Below are 17,102 nucleotides of genomic sequence, written 5' to 3' on the forward strand. Positions count from 1 at the left end.
GCCTGTGTTCACACTTCTTAAGCACTTCTTCCGTGTGCAGAGAAAAGCCTGCAGGCTTTGACAGAGCTGCTCCAGCAGCATAGAGAAATCATTTGCTATGAAAGAAAATATTGGGCTGCACTGGAAGCTTTCTTAATATAAAGCTTGGGATTGTGCAACAGCAGAAGGAACTTTTACTGTGTCAGAAATGTCTAACTGCATGTTGTTGTGCACTGTACCGCATTGTCTCCCTCTTCCACACCCTCTTAGGACTCGCTTGCTCCGGCTTCTGTTCAACCAAAGTACTCCTTTGCCCCCAGCACAACCATTAACAAGATGGCGAGGCCATTTACAGCAGGTGGTGGTAGTGCCAACTCAGGACCTGCTATTAAACCTGTTGCCTACTCGCCTAAACTTAACACTCCACGCTCACAGGGCCGTGCCAGTATGCAGCAGCCACAGAATGGGTAGGTGGATAAAGAAACACTATTACTGCTGGAGCCACAATGTGACTGATGTGGTTTTAATGGTTTTTTTGACGTCTCATTATTCTGGTTTTACACTAAAGAGAAAATAACTCCTCTGGGATTTCCAAACCGCATTATGTTAAGACTTTACCTCAATCACTACTGCAGTATATTGCCAACATGATGTCACAGATTTAAAAATATGAACATAACAAATATATGCTGACTCACTGCTGAGATCAACTTAATTATTCCACAGTCTGCCATCTATTTAACACACAAGATGGCAAGCATATGATGATTTTTGTTTAAACTTATGCTGTTGGTAAACACACCAGCAATAACAGTAACCTGCCATTATATAGTAGAGAGTGTCATAATAGATAGCCATAGAATAATTTCAGCAGAAAAAGGAGGATGTTGTCAAACCCTTTGTCAAAACAGACCCAAGTGATCCTGTCGTCCTTCATCATATTTTGGCTCAGACTGATGAAAGCAAACACTTTGTTAACAAAACAGGGAATATTTAGCTGACATATGCAGTTCAAGCCAGCGTCCTCCAGCTGAAAGACCTCTCGGGTGGAATTTATTGTATGACAAAAACTGTTTTTACAGAGATTAGTAAAGAATGTGTCAATAATCACTCACAGTTTTATGGTCTTGTAAAATCTGTTATTTTTTCTCTGGGCGTGTTCGTGTTTTTTGGCCGCTGCAGATGTTATGATTTATTTTTGTAGATATAGATTTCTTCTCCATCTTACTCTTACTTTTTTTTGTTCCTATCATCCTCATATTCCCATTTTATGACTATGTGAGAAAGAGGGAGAGAGAAACAAACTAAAAAGTGAGACTTTTAAGTTTTCTAACAAAGCATCATACAAATTAGAACACACAGTCTTTGAGGGACATATAATTTCTTGCAAAACAATCTACCTTTTCAGAACTTATATTTTATTTCAACAGATTTGTTATTTACTGGTTGGGATTATTACCTGTGTCTTTTATAAATGGCAGAATGGATTTTCAAGTCCTTGAAAATACTTTCCAACTTACTCTGCACCAAACTTTGGACTGAAAGTATTTCTCAGCTTTTAAGGGGTGTATTGTTTGTTGTGGTGTTTGCTTAGTGACTTCGATTTCTCTTCATATAAAGCTACTACATAAAGTCAAAAGTCATACTTCCAATGATAGATTTAATTATATGTTTCTGCTTTTGCATTAAAAATAGAGCCATATAATAAATGCTTTAACATAATGAACTTTAGTGGTGATCTCACAGAAACAATTTTATTCTTTGAATCTGCCTGCATTCACCACACAGCAGAAATTACAGAGCTGTGCAACCGGTTACAGTGATGGAAAATCTCGATAATGGTGCGCCTTTTTTACTGTGTTTAACCATGGGTCAAAAGTTGAAATGATGTCTTACCAGCTCTGAGAGAAAGAGCCCCACTCAAGTGCAGTCCCTTAAGGAAACATTTGTTGTGTTGGCAAAGTGAATCTTTGACACCTCTGTAGAGGTTCCTCCTTCATAGTAACTTGGTTTCAAGGCTGATTGTTTTTAAAGCTGTAATCATTTTCTGCTGTGTATTAAAGTGAAGTTAACATTCCCATGACCTGAACTCTCACTGCTATAATTACAAAAAGATAAATGTCAGTATTCTCCAGTTTTTATTCACTCAGTTTTTCGGGTTTTACAAGGATTCCAGGAATGGATCCAGATATATTTTAAATGATCCTGAAATTGGCAGTATGGCAAGAAATGGTCTTCAAGAACAGGCCAGTCTGTTTCCTGTAATTTGGGTCATGATAGTGGTCTGACTGCAGCCATTGGTGAGATGTAGTCTATTGCTGAATTTAGCCTCACTCATAAATTCTGCTGAGTTCTCACACAGCCTTTACTGCCCTGGTGCTGGATTATTTAAGCAACCTTACTTGCTTTCTCTAGAGAGGCTTCACATGTTAGTGAAGTTTCTATGCAGATGGCCCCAACACATTCCTCCGGCCATCTTTGAAAAGAATAGAGCCTAATTGCAAGTGTCAGCCCAGTTTGATGAGGACATTGTTGGATTTCTTCAGACAATAAACAGTTTTAATGTGTCCAGGCCTGTCGTATTGAAACAGGTTTTGCATGATGTTGTTTGTGCAGAGCGTATACTGGCATCATAATGAGTCACTGATGTGGCGTTTGGTTGTTGATGGGGTATCAGAGCACAAGAAAAATTAGACTAACTGCAGGGACACAGAAATTAGCCAAGAGGGTTTTTTGGCAAATGTGCAGGCATTTACATAACGCTGAAAAGAATTTGTGCACATGGGCGAGAGAAGCGGAACGGCAAAGGTTTTGTGCCAAATCTCGGGAGTTGTTTTGGGTCAGGCTGACAATAGATGATTTGACAGGAAAACAATGGCGTCTTTCTCACGGAGCCTGTTGACAATAACAGCATGTCTCGTGTCACCTCTTGCATGTTTTTGCATCCTGCAGTATTTTTGGTCTCTCGTATAAAACCTCTGTCATGTGTTGACATGTTGTGTTTCTCCTTTAACCCTTTAAGCTGGACTCTGACCCTTTTCCTCTCTTTTTTGTTTTCCTCCTGCCTTTTAACTCCGCAGATGGAAACTCTTGACAAGTTAGTATATTTCTTTTTTTATTTACAGTCCAGTACAAAATAATAATTGCTTGTTTGCCCTTTAAATTGTCATTCACACTCATATACATTCATTACCATTTTTTATCACAGTGTTTCTCAACCATTTTGTCTTGTGACCTCTTAAACAAAGCAGTGTGTAGCTTTGTGGGTCTACCCTCAGGTTGGGAACCACTGCTATTAGAATCCATTTCATAGCATTATGTCTAATAAAATAAAATCTACATTCAATTATTTAGTTCTGCTCTATCCTCTGTCTTTGTCTTTCATCTGTTAATTTCATACAGTCTATCTTTGTTTGATCTTTGGTCTATTCTACAGGGGTGAAGCTACTTACTTTGACGATATGTACCTACAGTCCAAGTAAGGGGCAGCTGCATGCAGGCTGGTTTGTCGGCTTAGTAGGTTATTATGGCTGCGCTCATAGTGACGACAGAAGAGTGTTGATGCTCTTGTTCAAAGATTGGTTTTACAGAACAAAGATGTCAGGTCATTAATAACCATTCATCTTTCATCCTCTACTTGCTTTTTGATAAATGCATGCTGCAGTTGACCTGCAACTGTGTTGGAAAAAAGTATGTTTGAAATGAAAAGCATTTGCCTTTTGCACTGCCAACTTTAATATGTAGTAAAATTCCTCTACAAACAAGGTTAGGTGCTGTAGTCTGACAGCCTTTCTCCCATTGATTCTAGTGACAGTTATAAATACAATTTCTAATGTGGAAATTTATGAGTCTACAGTGTGCCCTTGAGAAATCTTAACAATGGGTATCCATTAGCTCGCTTATTGTGTGACTGTTATACTGAGCATTACTCTTAAGTATTGCATGATCTGTTCAGGATGTCCTCCATTTTCAAGGTTGCCTGATTAGCTGGGTTGGTGTGAGTGGGTAGTCCCATGATGGGATTGTGTTAACCGGAGCCTGCCGTGTGCTGCTGCTGGGTGTGTGTGCGTGCAGGCACGGCCTCAGGGTGGAGAACCTGCCATGCTTTATCCCCAACGACCGCAGCAAGAAGAGGCTGATTGAGGACACCGAGGACTGGCAGCCCCGCACCGGCACCACCCAGTCCCGCTCCTTCCGCATCCTGGCCCAGCTCACAGGCACCGACTTCAGTAAGTCAGGACTGAGGCCTGAGGAGTGAGCCAACAGAGAGGGAGGTGTAGGAGGAGGAGGAGAGGGAGGTCTATGACTGAACAGTTGATCTGATGTGATCATAGTGGCTATCAGTGAGAATGACAGCAGAGTGAGTGACACGGGTGTCCATTTTTCAACTGTAGAGAGGGTCCTCAACTGTCAGGTGGACGCCGTTTTCGGTGACAGCGGTGCACTTTTTTTCACGACTGTAACCAGTCTGATAAATCAACCGCACAACTACATGTTGATCATCACAGCAGAGGCCCCATTTAATATAATGTGTATCTTTACTTGCCATGTGCTCAACTGGCTATTTGTCTGTCAAAAGGCAGCAGCAGGTGTGTGTCGACTTTTTCAGTAAGGCGTGCTGACGTGTGTGTCTCTCCTGGATCTCTCAGTGCAGGACCCAGATGATGAAACCATGAAGAGGTCCAGGTAAAAGGTCGAGTGCCGTTGATTTGAACAGTCACAAGTGTTTGTGCACTCGTGTGTGGAAGCTTCAGTTTGGCAATTATTTAGATGAATATCTCGACTTCTAAACCTCCTTTAGGTATATGATTGTTGCTCTTGAAATATTGCTACACTGGCATTTGTGGTGTGATTTGTACATACTTTGTATCATTAGAAGAAGAATCTGCTTGATGGCATAATTTACTAATTGCTTGTAACAGAAATTTGGCATTTTTGCTCATTTGCTTTCTTGCTGAGAGTTAGATGACACCACTCTCAGGTCTTTCATGATGAACACGTAGCTGGAGCCAGCAGTTAGTTATCTTAGCATAAAGACTTGAAACAGCTAGCCTGGCTCTGTCTCTAACAAAATCCGCTGACATTCCTCAGGGTGCATTAAATTCCTGGAACAAATTGTGTCTCCCATCCCTCCAAGAAACAACAAACTACGTAATCCCCTGTAAAACCACAATGTATCATTTTTACACTTCGGTTTTCCGTCAGATTACACAAACAAGATATAATGTGTAAATTATGGAGCTGTAGAGGTGCTGGTAGGCAGATTTTTGTTACCTTTGGACAGAGCCAGGCTAGCTGTTTCCAATCTTTGTTAAATATGACGCTCCAGCCAACAGCTAATTATTTTAGCCAAGTACAAACAGATATGCGAGTCAGTCTTCTCATGTAACTCTTGGCAAGAAAGCAAATAAGTGTTACTCCCCTAACTATCAAACTAGTCCTAAAATTCACTTTTTTTCCACCATAATTTACCTTCCAAAACTGTCCTGTCTGTTTTTCCATCTATGCTGTTTCACCTTTTTCATTCCTCCTTTGCTACTTTGTCACCTTTTTGTGCACTTCACCCCACTTTCTGCTCACTCATGCTCTTTATTTATTTATTCTCTCCCCTACAATCTGTTTCCTTCCTGTCTATCTCTGTTTCATATCTCTTGTTTGCTTGCGGTCAGGGAAAAGTTCCTCACTGAGATTCAGAGCCCCCGCTATGCCCGTCTGAGGGATTGGCACCACGACAGGTCTGCTCGCGCCCTCAATATCAAATCCTGAGCGACATCCTAGATGCCACGGGGATGCAGAGCCCAGCCAGAGCCTTCTAGCGATAGCCACACCGCAACGACTACGTGACAAAGACGACGAAGATAGCCGACCGTCCAATGGCAGTTAACAAAATTTCACTCCTCAGACACAGACAGGGGTGAAAAAAAAGAAGTTTGGGGAATAAAAGCAAACCAAAAATAGACGAAATGTAGCCTAGATGACAAAGCCCAAAGTGGAACCTTGCATACTGAGCCTAAGTGTAAGATCTCCCTCTGAATTTCTGACTTGATGATTGTTGACAACACTGTGGACCACTGTGTCTGTAGCCCTATTTTCCATTTGACACTGCGTTACTTGGAGTAAACGAGTGAGAAGGTGGGAAGGGGGGGTCTCAGCAGTGGGAAGCGCCTTTCTGTTCGTTATTCTTTGATTGTGAAGTTCAGACCCTCCTTTGATCGGTCTCTGTCTCTCTCTCTCTCTCTCTCTCTCTCTCTCTCTCTCTCTCTGCCTGTTTGCATTTATTGAGTTCTTCATCCTTTTAGAGTTTTCATTTCTGATCCCCTCATATTGTAGGCTTCTCCATCCATTAGGAAAGAAAAGGAAGATAAATCTGTACTTTTTTTCTGCTGTCATCAAAAATATAAAACCTCTGAAAAAAGCAACTCTTGCTTCTCTGCCCTTTCTTCTTTGTTTCTTCTCTTCTTGTTTAATCACTATTGAAGCTTAAAAAGATAGAAAGATGCACCTCTTGATATCCAAGTCTTGTTTCTCCTCTTTCTTTTGCTGAGTCACAGCTATTTACCTGCTGCACTGAGCAAAAGTGATTATGTAGAAGCAGGGTTTTCCTCAGTACTTATGCAGCTCTGAATTAATGGGGCATCTTCTCAAAGATCAGGGTTCAGAGTTTACTTTTATTGCCTCTGAGAGAAAATTGTTGCGTAGTCGGGCATAAAAACAACAAATGAGCATAAACACATGAAGTAGTACACATTCTTAATGTGCAAAGGTGCACAGTGAGGAAACACAGCCTTTAGTCTGTTGTAATTGCCTAAAATAAAAATGTTCAAGAGTATTTAAAACCTAATGAAAAGACCATTATTATCATATGTACAGGTCAGCTGAGGAGCTACTGCAGTATAATGGTCTTTATCAGAGAGAGAGAGAGAGAGAGATGTAAGTTGCACATAGTAGTTCTCATGGTCAGCTACTTCTCTTATTTAGATGTTTGAAAAGAAATAACCTTTAGGCAAAGAGACAGCTGCAAACTATTCACAAACTCGTCTGTGGACAAAGTACAAAATGTACTTTTGCCAGGTGGTGGCCAGGAGGAAAATGCGGGATGGCTGCTAGTTATAAGCGGATGTTGCCTAATGGTTTGTGATAGAAATATGTCAACAGAAACTTGGCAGGTGAAAACTGACACCAACATAGACAATGAGAAATGCTCTGCCTGACATAGTTTGACTCGACTAGAAAAGTTGTTATATATGTTGTTGAAATAAATAAGTGTTAAAAATAGAAATTAAGATCAGGCTATAATGCTCCCGTTGTTAATGAAATGATAATTGGTAATATTCCCAAATAGCAATAGGAATAAATGTATCAAAAATATGAAAATACAGGAGAGCCTCATCATGCATTTAATGTCACATTAACTGGCAGCAGTCAGCCATCACTGATATGTGGCAAATTCTCAGCAATAACAATAACAGGATAATGAGAAACGAATAATGTTTGTCTAACAAAAAATAAAGAAATTTTTTAAAAATTACAGCCCCTATACATCATTTGCAGAACTGTAGTCATCTGTACATTATGTGCCTTGTAAATAATGAGGAACATGGACTGACAGAAAGAGCTTGTTAATTAAAAAACCTGAGCAGTGTGTAGAAATGCAGGCGGTCTCTCTGCTCTCTGAGACGTGTGCCACCATTGTTTGACATTTTACCGGTTGTCACATTCAGGTTCCTGTAGAGCTGCATCACCTTTACCTCCTCACTGTGGAGGGTGACATATGTCAGTGGCTTCTTGCTCCATCTGAAATCAAAACCTGCTCCTCTCTCTGCCGGGTGTTGAGCAGACTCCTCTGTTTTCCTCATTGCTCAGTTCGATGCATCCCACAGGACAGGAAGCCAAGAAAAAAAAGCAACACACACACACACACAAAAAAAACAATAACAAAAAACAAAAACATAGGTGAATCTGAAATCAAAGGTGTAAAGAGTGAACAGGAAATGTCAAGGAAATGTTCCATGGGGTGCTGCTCTGCAGCATGTCCAAAACTCTGTGTCAAAGGCAAAAACACCCTCCTGTCTGCAGAGTCTGTGATGCAGGAATTGTGCACCTGCATCACACTGAGCCTCTCGCTGAGCTGAACAGGGGGAGGGGGATGTTGAAAGCAGTGAAAATGTCAAGAAAACATGATCCAGGCTGCTCCAGGTGGGATGTACTCCAATTTGCACCTGCAACCTTCAGCAGAGTGAGGTGCAGCCAAACAGACCTCTCAAAGGTCTGGGAGAAGCCAGTGTGGCTGGCCTGTTGTCATGTAGGGGCAGCATGGAAAATGGCAAGGGAGTGTAGCCGGGTGCAGCAGTGTTGACCAGGATGTTGTTCTGTGAGTTGTTAGGTGGGCTCCCAGAAGGCAGGCTCGCCAGTGCTTGGGGTGGAGGGCAGCTGACCCAGGGTCTGTGAGTCAAAGAGGCTGAAACAAGTTTGTTCTGTCCTTTGTTTGACCCGGCTGCCAGAGATCCCTCTCACCCAGACTCCTTTCTCCCTTACACTCTGTTTTGCTGCATTTTCTCTCCAAAAACCTCCAGGTAGTGGGGGGTGGGGTCTTACCTACCTTAATTTAGAAAGATTTAACTTCCTCTCTCTGTCACCAGCCCTGCAAGCCATCTTATTGCTATTGCAAAGGGATTTAATGTCCTTTATTATTCAGAGTATGCTGTTTGGAAAATAGCAGGCTGTTTTTTTTTTTTTTATTCTTCTGCTTGCTAGATAGCTCCCAGCTGTATTTCTGTAACTTCTCCTGCCTCTGTAACTTCTCGTGTTTAGTTGTGTGAATACATAAGGAGTATAATTGATAGGCAGATTTAACCTGATACAGGCAATGCTATAGAACAAGGCTGTAGCAGGGTAATTCATTTCACATCTTCCCTCTTTTTCTTTGCAAATGAGAAATGATTTCATCATCTTTCATTAGTGTATTGTACATGGCACAGTTGATGATGTAAACATGATCGATGCCTGAGGCAGTGTTATATTTTTTTCCCGAGATAAGACGTCTCCAGAGCTCACTGTCTTGGCTCAGAAGTTGTTTTTTCCGCCTCAGTCATGGTTTGAAGATTTTCTGAATATAGTGACGCTTGCTGCGGGTAACAGAACTTTGAAATGTAGAAACAACTCTTTATTTCAACACTTCTGCACATGCCGGCTTGAAGCGAAAACTCCTCTGCAACCAAATCTGACAGCGTAGCGCGTCTGATGAGTTTCTCCTTCCCCAACTTTGCCTGTGAGTGACGTCAATCAATCCAAAAGGATGTGCAGGTTTCTTATTGCCCTCATTAGAGTAGCAGCTCTTGAACCATTTTGATGGTGGGTGCTAAAATGTCTTTATTGAATGCACGCTGTGGTACCTGTAGTTCAGCACTGATTATTTGAATTACATGATTGATTCTGTCTCAACAGGCTTGTAGAATTATATAAAATTGATTGCAGACACAAATGTTCCTTTGCAGTGTATTTTCTTTAAGATTCGGCTGAGTTTCCTGCACTAAACCAGTTTGTCTTGCCACAACAGGTGAGAACACTGTGCTACCCCGTTGATTCTGATTAATATTAATGATGATGATGCGTATGATCATTCACGCAGAAGGTAATCTGCGGCACAACGTAATGGAGACAGCCATGGCTGCAGATATCCAACATGATGTTCATTCATTGAGTAGTAACCATGGTTACTGAGAGGTATGTGTGAGAGATGTGTATCTTTTTTCTAATTAGTCATTTTCTCCCCACAGCCTTGAGCCAACTCCCTCACCTGCCAAGGCCCAGGCAGCAGATAAACCAGATGGTGAGTTTCTGCTCCTGCTGATGCATAAAAAGAACCCCAGCAGCATCCAGTGGAGGTTGTGCTAATAGATTCTTATGAAGTGTCAATAAGTGAGCACCAGCACTAACAACATGACATGCAAAACTGTCACAACAGACATCTGGAGGGAGCATGTATATTACATAAAAGCGTCATCCCCCCCTTTGTGAAATTATTCATAAGTCATAGCCAAATTTTTCTAAGTGTCATAATTGCAAAACAAATCATCCTGTTTTGTTTGGCTCAGGTTCCAAGACTGCAGCTGTGGCAGCAGGCAGTTCAGGTCCCTCCTGCCGACCACCGTGGGTCACCGACCCTAATTTCGCTGACCGCTATCGCCCGGACAAGACCAGCACCGTCGTAACCCAGCACCAGCAGCCGGCCCAGCCCACGCCCATGCAGAACCGCAGCTCCATCCTGCAGGCGGCTCAGCAGGCGCCCGAGGACAGCGGGAGGACCCCAGTGTGCGGCGCCTGCAACAAAATCATCAGGTGAGACTGCACAACTCCTACCCACACTGACAGTTTGACTGATGAATTTTACCAGAATAAAACATTCTCAGTGTTTGCTCCTGTTAGAGAAATGACACATCACTGAAGACAGTTAATATACACAATGACTGACTGACTGTCTGCAGCAAATTAAGTCAGTCAGCATAATTAACACAGTTTGAAGACATCTTGTTATCACTAGAGACAAGCATTATGCTGACTGAAATAATTTAAATCTCATTTCACACATATCACAGATAACGGACTTAGTTCTTCTTCCAGTCAGAAGTTTTATTTTCCAACAAATACAGCAACAAAGTCGTCATTAGAGTTAAAAAGATGCCTCCAGCTGTGTCTCCCCTGTTAAAAAAGAAAACCATTTAGCAGATTTGATGTGTTTCCAGGGGTCGGTACCTGGTAGCGCTGGGGCGTTCTTGGCACCCGGAGGAGTTCACGTGTTCGCAGTGTAAGGCGGTCCTGGACGAGGGGGGCTTCTTCGAGGAGAGGGGGTCTGTCTACTGCACCAAGTGCCACGATAACCGATATGCTCCTAACTGCGCCAAGTGCAAAAAGAAGATCACTGGGGTAAGAGCTCTGCTTTTGTTGTGTCCATCAAAGACAAAAGTAGAAACAGGAAAGAGAGATTTTACACTTGAGGAGGACTGACACTCAACAACGGCTGAGCTGAGAATAAAAAAGAAATACAACCTTTTCTCCTCTTACCAGGAAATCATGCACGCCCTGAAGATGACCTACCATGTTCAGTGTTTCAAGTGTGCGGCCTGCAAGACTCCTATTAGGAACCAAGCTTTTTACATGGAGGAGGGCGAACCCTACTGTGAGAGAGGTGAGAAACTCGAACTCGAACTGTTGCAGTTAACATACCGTATACTGCTCTGAAAAGCATACATACTAACTTGAGCAGTCTAAATAAGAAAGACACTTTTTCTTGTACAAAAATGAGAGAAAACTATTTAAAAAGAAAAATAGCAATGTACCGTGTGCCCTCTGTGGTGGCTGGTAGAGTAGTTTAACAGTTTCACTTATTAAAGGCACAAAAACATGAATTATTTTTACCCATATCTGCTGCTTTCATGAGCATGGGGTAAGATGTGCCTCTAAATTAAATTAAAGTCTCTTCAAACTGTCCTTTCAAAATACACTAAGAACCCGCAAACTGTCAAATGCTACAATAACACCAGTAATAATAACAATGAAAAGACATCAGGATATTGTAACAATAATTAGTATTGTTAAAAAACAATAACCATGTCTCAGTCTGCTCCTAATGTTTTTATTTGAATGTGCTCTCACTCAAGGTTTCTCTCTCTCTCTCATTCATACTTAATAATACAAATGTTTCCTGTCACACATTCTCGGGGCCTCATAAAAGAGATGAAGGAATCACCATGGTGAAAAATCATCTGCTGCAAATAAAAGGGAACATCATATTTATGTGGTTTCTGGAGGAAGAATTGAAGAAAAACTCGGTGGTTAGCAACAACAGCAGCAGCAGCAGTGGCAGAACAGACAGTGACACGCACAGAAACAGTGGTTTTAATAAAAGAATCAAATTCTGAACCTAAATTAAAGGCAGGCAGAATATGAAAAACTAGCGGAGGAAAAACGAGTTCAGAGGTCTGAGTGTGAAGATTGATTAGTTCCACTGGCATCTCAACCAAGGGTAAGACCCCCTGTAACTGTACACATGGATCCAGTCTTACATATTTATCCTAAATCTGCACTGTGCCCCAAAGTGCATGAACGAACAGAGGGGGAACTGACATCCCGCCGCACTGCATTAAGTCTGTGATTGAGCTTGTTTGATGAAAAATGTCACGTCTTTTTACTTTAAATGGATGCTGTAGCTAAGTACAGTGCAGCGCAGGCTGCGTACTGTAACAGAGGCTGGGGAACAAAACCAGAAGAATGCAGCTACTGGATGATTTAGAGGTTTTACAGGGTTCATTTTGTGATAAACTTGCTTCTTATGAAAAAAATACCTCGCTGCTGGGGCCCCCTCTCCAGTTTTGCTTGAGTCATTTTCATTTTTTTTTTCTTAATCAAACTATTTGTAAAACAAACAGCATTGTTGTGTTATTGCTGTGGGGTTTGGCATGGGCCTACATCATGAATCTCTTGGTGCGTACCACAGTCAATCATAAAGTGTGATGTTTTCATCTGCTGTAATCTATTTAGCTCCAGTTTACTTCATACATTTCTCTACTGGATTTTATGAATGGTGTGTGCTCTTCTATTATGCTGTAAATGATTTAGCGGGCCAGTGTGCTTCTCGCTCACTACCGGGTCTGCGATGTGGATTGTTGCTTTATCAGAGGCAGAGCCAGAACCTGAGTACTCATACTCTGACTAATGCCTTTAGCTCTGATAAACATTCTGCTGCCTCAGCATCTTTCCGGGATTGTGCCGCTCTCACCCACTCACTCTTGAGAAGCAGCATTATAACCTGACACTTTCCCCAGAGTCCCCCTGTGATGAAAGAGACTGGCAAATCCAGTTAAGTATCTGGAGCAATTTCTCCCTCGTCCTAATCCTACCCTCACACTCTGGAAAAGGCACTTGTGTACAGTAGGTGGACAAAATAACGCAAACAGCAAAAGTATCAAACGTGCAATGTGGAGAAGAGCTGACGTTCGGCAGAACAGCTTCATCCATCGTTACTGCCGTCATTCAAGTTCTTAAGTGTGTGTGTGTGTGTGTGTGTGTGTGTGTGTGTGTGTGTGTGTGTGTGTGTGTGTGTAGTGGGATATTGCTCATCTTCATGAGGAAAAGCCTCCAGTTCTTTTAAAAGATGAAAGAGGTGAAAACCTATTTCACACTTGGTCCTCCAGAACGTCCTGAAAGTGTTGAGCGATGTTTACATATGGTGATTGTGGAGGCCAAGGAGGATGCTTGACCCAATCTTGAGGATGATCAAAGCTCTTTTGAATCTGTTATTATTTTATTCTGGTGGTTATTTCACATATCTCTGCCGCTCACCACCTCTCCTCTCCATCACCGTTCTCTCTCTCTCTCTCACAGACTATGAGAAGATGTTTGGCACCAAATGCCACGGCTGTGACTTTAAGATTGATGCCGGGGATCGGTTCCTGGAGGCCTTGGGCTACAGCTGGCACGATACGTGCTTCGTCTGTGCTGTAAGTCATTTTGATTGATACGGCTCCCTGTGGGGCTCTCCTTGCCCCCATCTTTTCTGGCTGTCCCAGCACAATGCCACCTGAACAATCTGCCTTCCATCTCTGGACCCCTTAGCTTCTTTATCCCACCCCACCCCGCTTCTGTCTCTTTCCTGTAACCTGTCACCTGCAGCCTATCGCCTCCTCCATCTCGCTCTCATTTTCTGAAGAAAACTGAAAGTAAATGCTGTCAAGTAAATAATATGCGCCTGTTCTGGCCAGTAAAAAAAAAGCTCTGTAAATTCAACCCCGGAAACGTTGAGGTCTGATATCTACTCTGCCCTGGTTTCCAAATCTGTCTGTCTCTGTCTGTCTGTCTCCTTTCATCTTTAAAGCTCTGCCAAATCAACCTGGAGGGGAAGACGTTCTACTCGAAGAAGGATAAGCCCCTGTGCAAAGGCCACGCTTTTGCTCCAGTGTGAGAGATCGAGCTTCATCTTCAGAGGAAGGAACACTTGTCTCTCTCTCTCTCTCTCTCTCTCTCTCTCTCTCTCTCTCTCTTGCTGTCTCTGTCTCTCCCTCCTCCTTACCCCCTCTCCACCCTCTCCACCCTCCGGGCACCCTTGTACACATTCTACATCTCCTCTTTGCAAACCACACACCTAGTTAAACTCGGTCAATTTTTCTATCCTGCCGACTTTGCTCCTGCGTTTGAGGCTTAACGCTACCTTCGCGTACTGTTACTACACCGTGCTGTTAGGACAGTTCAAATGTTACTGCCTGTAATACTGAATGCTGAGTTGTGTAACTGGAAGTAGTCAAGGAATTATTTCATATCATGTCACTAACTTGTTGACTTTTAAGTTGTTGATAGATTGGACGTTAAAAGATCTAGCTTTGATTGTAGTTAGTGAAAAATCCTCATGACTCCACTAATCTTGTCCTTGTTCAGTCTGAAGTAAGATCAAGTCAGTATCTTTCAAGTTGGAGGAGTCATTGAGCCTCTAACGATGTCACATATTGCAGTAATGATCCATCACTACTCCCGCGCTAAGTGTGGAGAAGTGGTGGCCCCATTCAGGACCCTGGCCCACTCACCCTCTCTCGCCGCAGTGCCTATTAACATAATGGGGGTCTAGTTGAGCAGAGAGAGGGGAGGTGGGGGTGAGGTGTCCCATTTCTGCTTGACTGGACCTCTCCACAGAAGCACCAACTGCTTAACTTATCACTTAAGCTCTGGCGAATCAGAGCTCACACTGCAGGTAATAACTGTAATTTTTGAGTTATGCAGTAATCCACGAATTGATCCAATTTTAAAGGTCGCACATGTGGGTGATGGAGAAAGGGGCTTTTAATGTTTTTTAATGTTTCACACGGCGTTGAAATGATCATCATTTATTGGACATTTTAATGTAAGGGGAAAAAAAATCTTACGGTGTTTGTGTCCCTCTTCTTACTATGATATTGTGATTATTCCTTAGAGTACTTTCAAGCCATCGTTTATTATGTATTTATATTGCTTCAGAATGGGCCTGTAAGTGATGTTTTTATAGTTGCTGGACGTTTCAAATAAAATAATTTAGTAATGCCATGTGCTGTGACTGAACATCCTGGGTTGAAGTGTTTTTTGGAGGTGAACCCATCTGTAAGATTTTCTGTCGACTGATGTTTTGGTCGTCTTTGCTCTTAGTAACACCTGCTCCCCAACAACAGGACAATTTACTTTTTTTGGCTCAGTGTTGTGAGTACAATAAGTGCCTTATTAAAAATCAAGCTTTACACAGATGTAGGAAGAAATAATTCACTTAACTTGTAGACATGTTTACATTAGTCACTATTCAATCACTACAGTAGTCTGATATATGATCTCTGGCTAGATGGGATGTAGTGGCTCAGGAGGCTGTTAGCATAAAAGCTGGAAGCAGGGGGAAACAACTAGCCTACGTCTGTCCAAAATATTAAAATACATTTACAGAGACTTGTAAAGCTCACCAACACAGGCTATGTCATTTATTTGATCTTTTAACAAACAGAGGATTAGGATTGTACTTAATGGAATTACTGAGAATCTTGTACATGCAACCAGTGGAGACCCTGCACTGAAGCAACAGTCTGTGACTGTTGAACAGAATTTTTTTTAAAACAAGCAGCATGATGTAATGTGTTTGTTAGTGAGCTTTAGTGGTGCTGGTGGGTGAATTTTCAACCTTTGGAGAGGGCCAAAAGGATCCTCCCTGTTTCTGTTCTTTATGGGGAAACTTGGCTAACAGCCTTCTGGCTTGAGCTCAGTGGTTCCCAGCCTGGGGACTGGGAACCCCCAAGGGATCATAGGATTAAAAAATCTGAACAAAATAATCTAATTTATGCCATCTGATTGAGAAACAGGAAATAGTTTTACCTCAGTCCATTGACACTATACAATTAAAATCATTTTTTTGAGCATGGAGGTTCTTTCTTTACCTTGGAAGGACATATTTTTGATTAAAATATTGTGAACTCAGCGTGGCACAGGGGCACAGTGGTTAGCACTGTTGCCTCACAACAAGAGGGTTCAAACCCTGGTTCACCCCGGGGCTTTTCTGCGTGGAGTTTGCCTCTGTGGATTCCCCACGGCTTCCTCCCAAAGACATGCAGAGTGGGTTAGTTGCCTGTAGGTGAATGGTTGTTTGTCTCTATATGTTGGCCATGTGATAAAGCGGTCTTGTGACCACGTACAGTACCACAACCACATGTCCCTATTCAGGTCAGATGAACTACTGAGCAAGCTCAGGCTGTTAAAGGAGTGGCATCGATATTTTCATCTAGCTCTTAGCCAAATAGTGAACAAGTACATTTCCCAAGATGTCGAACTATTCAGAGTGATGTTGAGCATTTGAAGCTTGATGGTATTTCTTAACATTTAGTACTACTACTCTAAAAAAAAAAAGTAAATTTAATCTTTCAAGCAAAAGATCCAGTCCTTGATTTAACAATATATAATTTATTTACAACAATTTCAGGTTGAATTACTATACATACCTTTCTGAAATGTCATAGATAGATATATATACATAAGGCCAAGTAAATACTTGAAAGCACTTAGAAACGAATTTCCAAAATTCTACCCACAAATCCATATCATTGTCCAAAAAGTACAGAAAATCTCCCTTAGCAGAAGTTTTTCCATTGCCACAAAAGTTTTGACAACAATTTACATTGACGATAAGGAACACAAAAGGTTAAAAAACAAACAAACAAACAAACGAAAAAAAAAAAGGATTATACAATTGCATAAGCGCTGTGGCATGTAATAAATACAGCATTTTTGACTTGCAGAAAGGCAAGGAACATTGAATCAAGGAACTAAATAGAAAAACCATTCACAAGTACAGAAGTCTATTGTTCTTAGTTCAAAAAAGAAAAAAAAAACAGTTCAGTCAGAGTGACAGGGAGGTATGCACACACCCAGTCTTTCACTCTCACACACATACACACTCACAAACACGCACACGTCCTTGACACTGAATAGTAATGAGTGACACAAAAAGTACAGTTGTACCCCCCACCCCCCTTAACGCAAGGGTGAAATTATAAACCCTTGAACAGAGCATGTATGTTACTGACACGAGTCTTACACAGAACGATCAGGCCTAGACTTCATCATCATGA

At 41.8% G+C, this 17,102-nt stretch overlaps 1 protein-coding gene across 2 annotated transcripts in view; it reads left to right on the top strand.

The window, feature by feature from the left end:
- Positions 1–15,060, top strand: part of pdlim7 (PDZ and LIM domain 7) — a 31,627-nt gene extending 16,567 nt beyond the window's left edge. For both annotated transcript variants that reach the window (XM_018675602.2, XM_051072214.1), the window contains exons 5-11: positions 250–446; positions 9,756–9,808; positions 10,074–10,317; positions 10,722–10,902; positions 11,044–11,164; positions 13,360–13,475; positions 13,850–15,060. In XM_018675602.2, the coding sequence (XP_018531118.1) occupies positions 250–446; positions 9,756–9,808; positions 10,074–10,317; positions 10,722–10,902; positions 11,044–11,164; positions 13,360–13,475; positions 13,850–13,936 (999 nt within the window). In that variant the 3' untranslated portion in view covers positions 13,937–15,060. The remainder of the gene's footprint in view (positions 1–249; positions 447–9,755; positions 9,809–10,073; positions 10,318–10,721; positions 10,903–11,043; positions 11,165–13,359; positions 13,476–13,849) is intronic.
- Positions 15,061–17,102: the final 2,042 nt, after the last annotated feature.

This window comes from Lates calcarifer, linkage group LG8 (genome assembly GCF_001640805.2).
Source record: "Lates calcarifer isolate ASB-BC8 linkage group LG8, TLL_Latcal_v3, whole genome shotgun sequence".
NCBI classification, from domain to species: domain Eukaryota; kingdom Metazoa; phylum Chordata; class Actinopteri; family Centropomidae; genus Lates; species Lates calcarifer.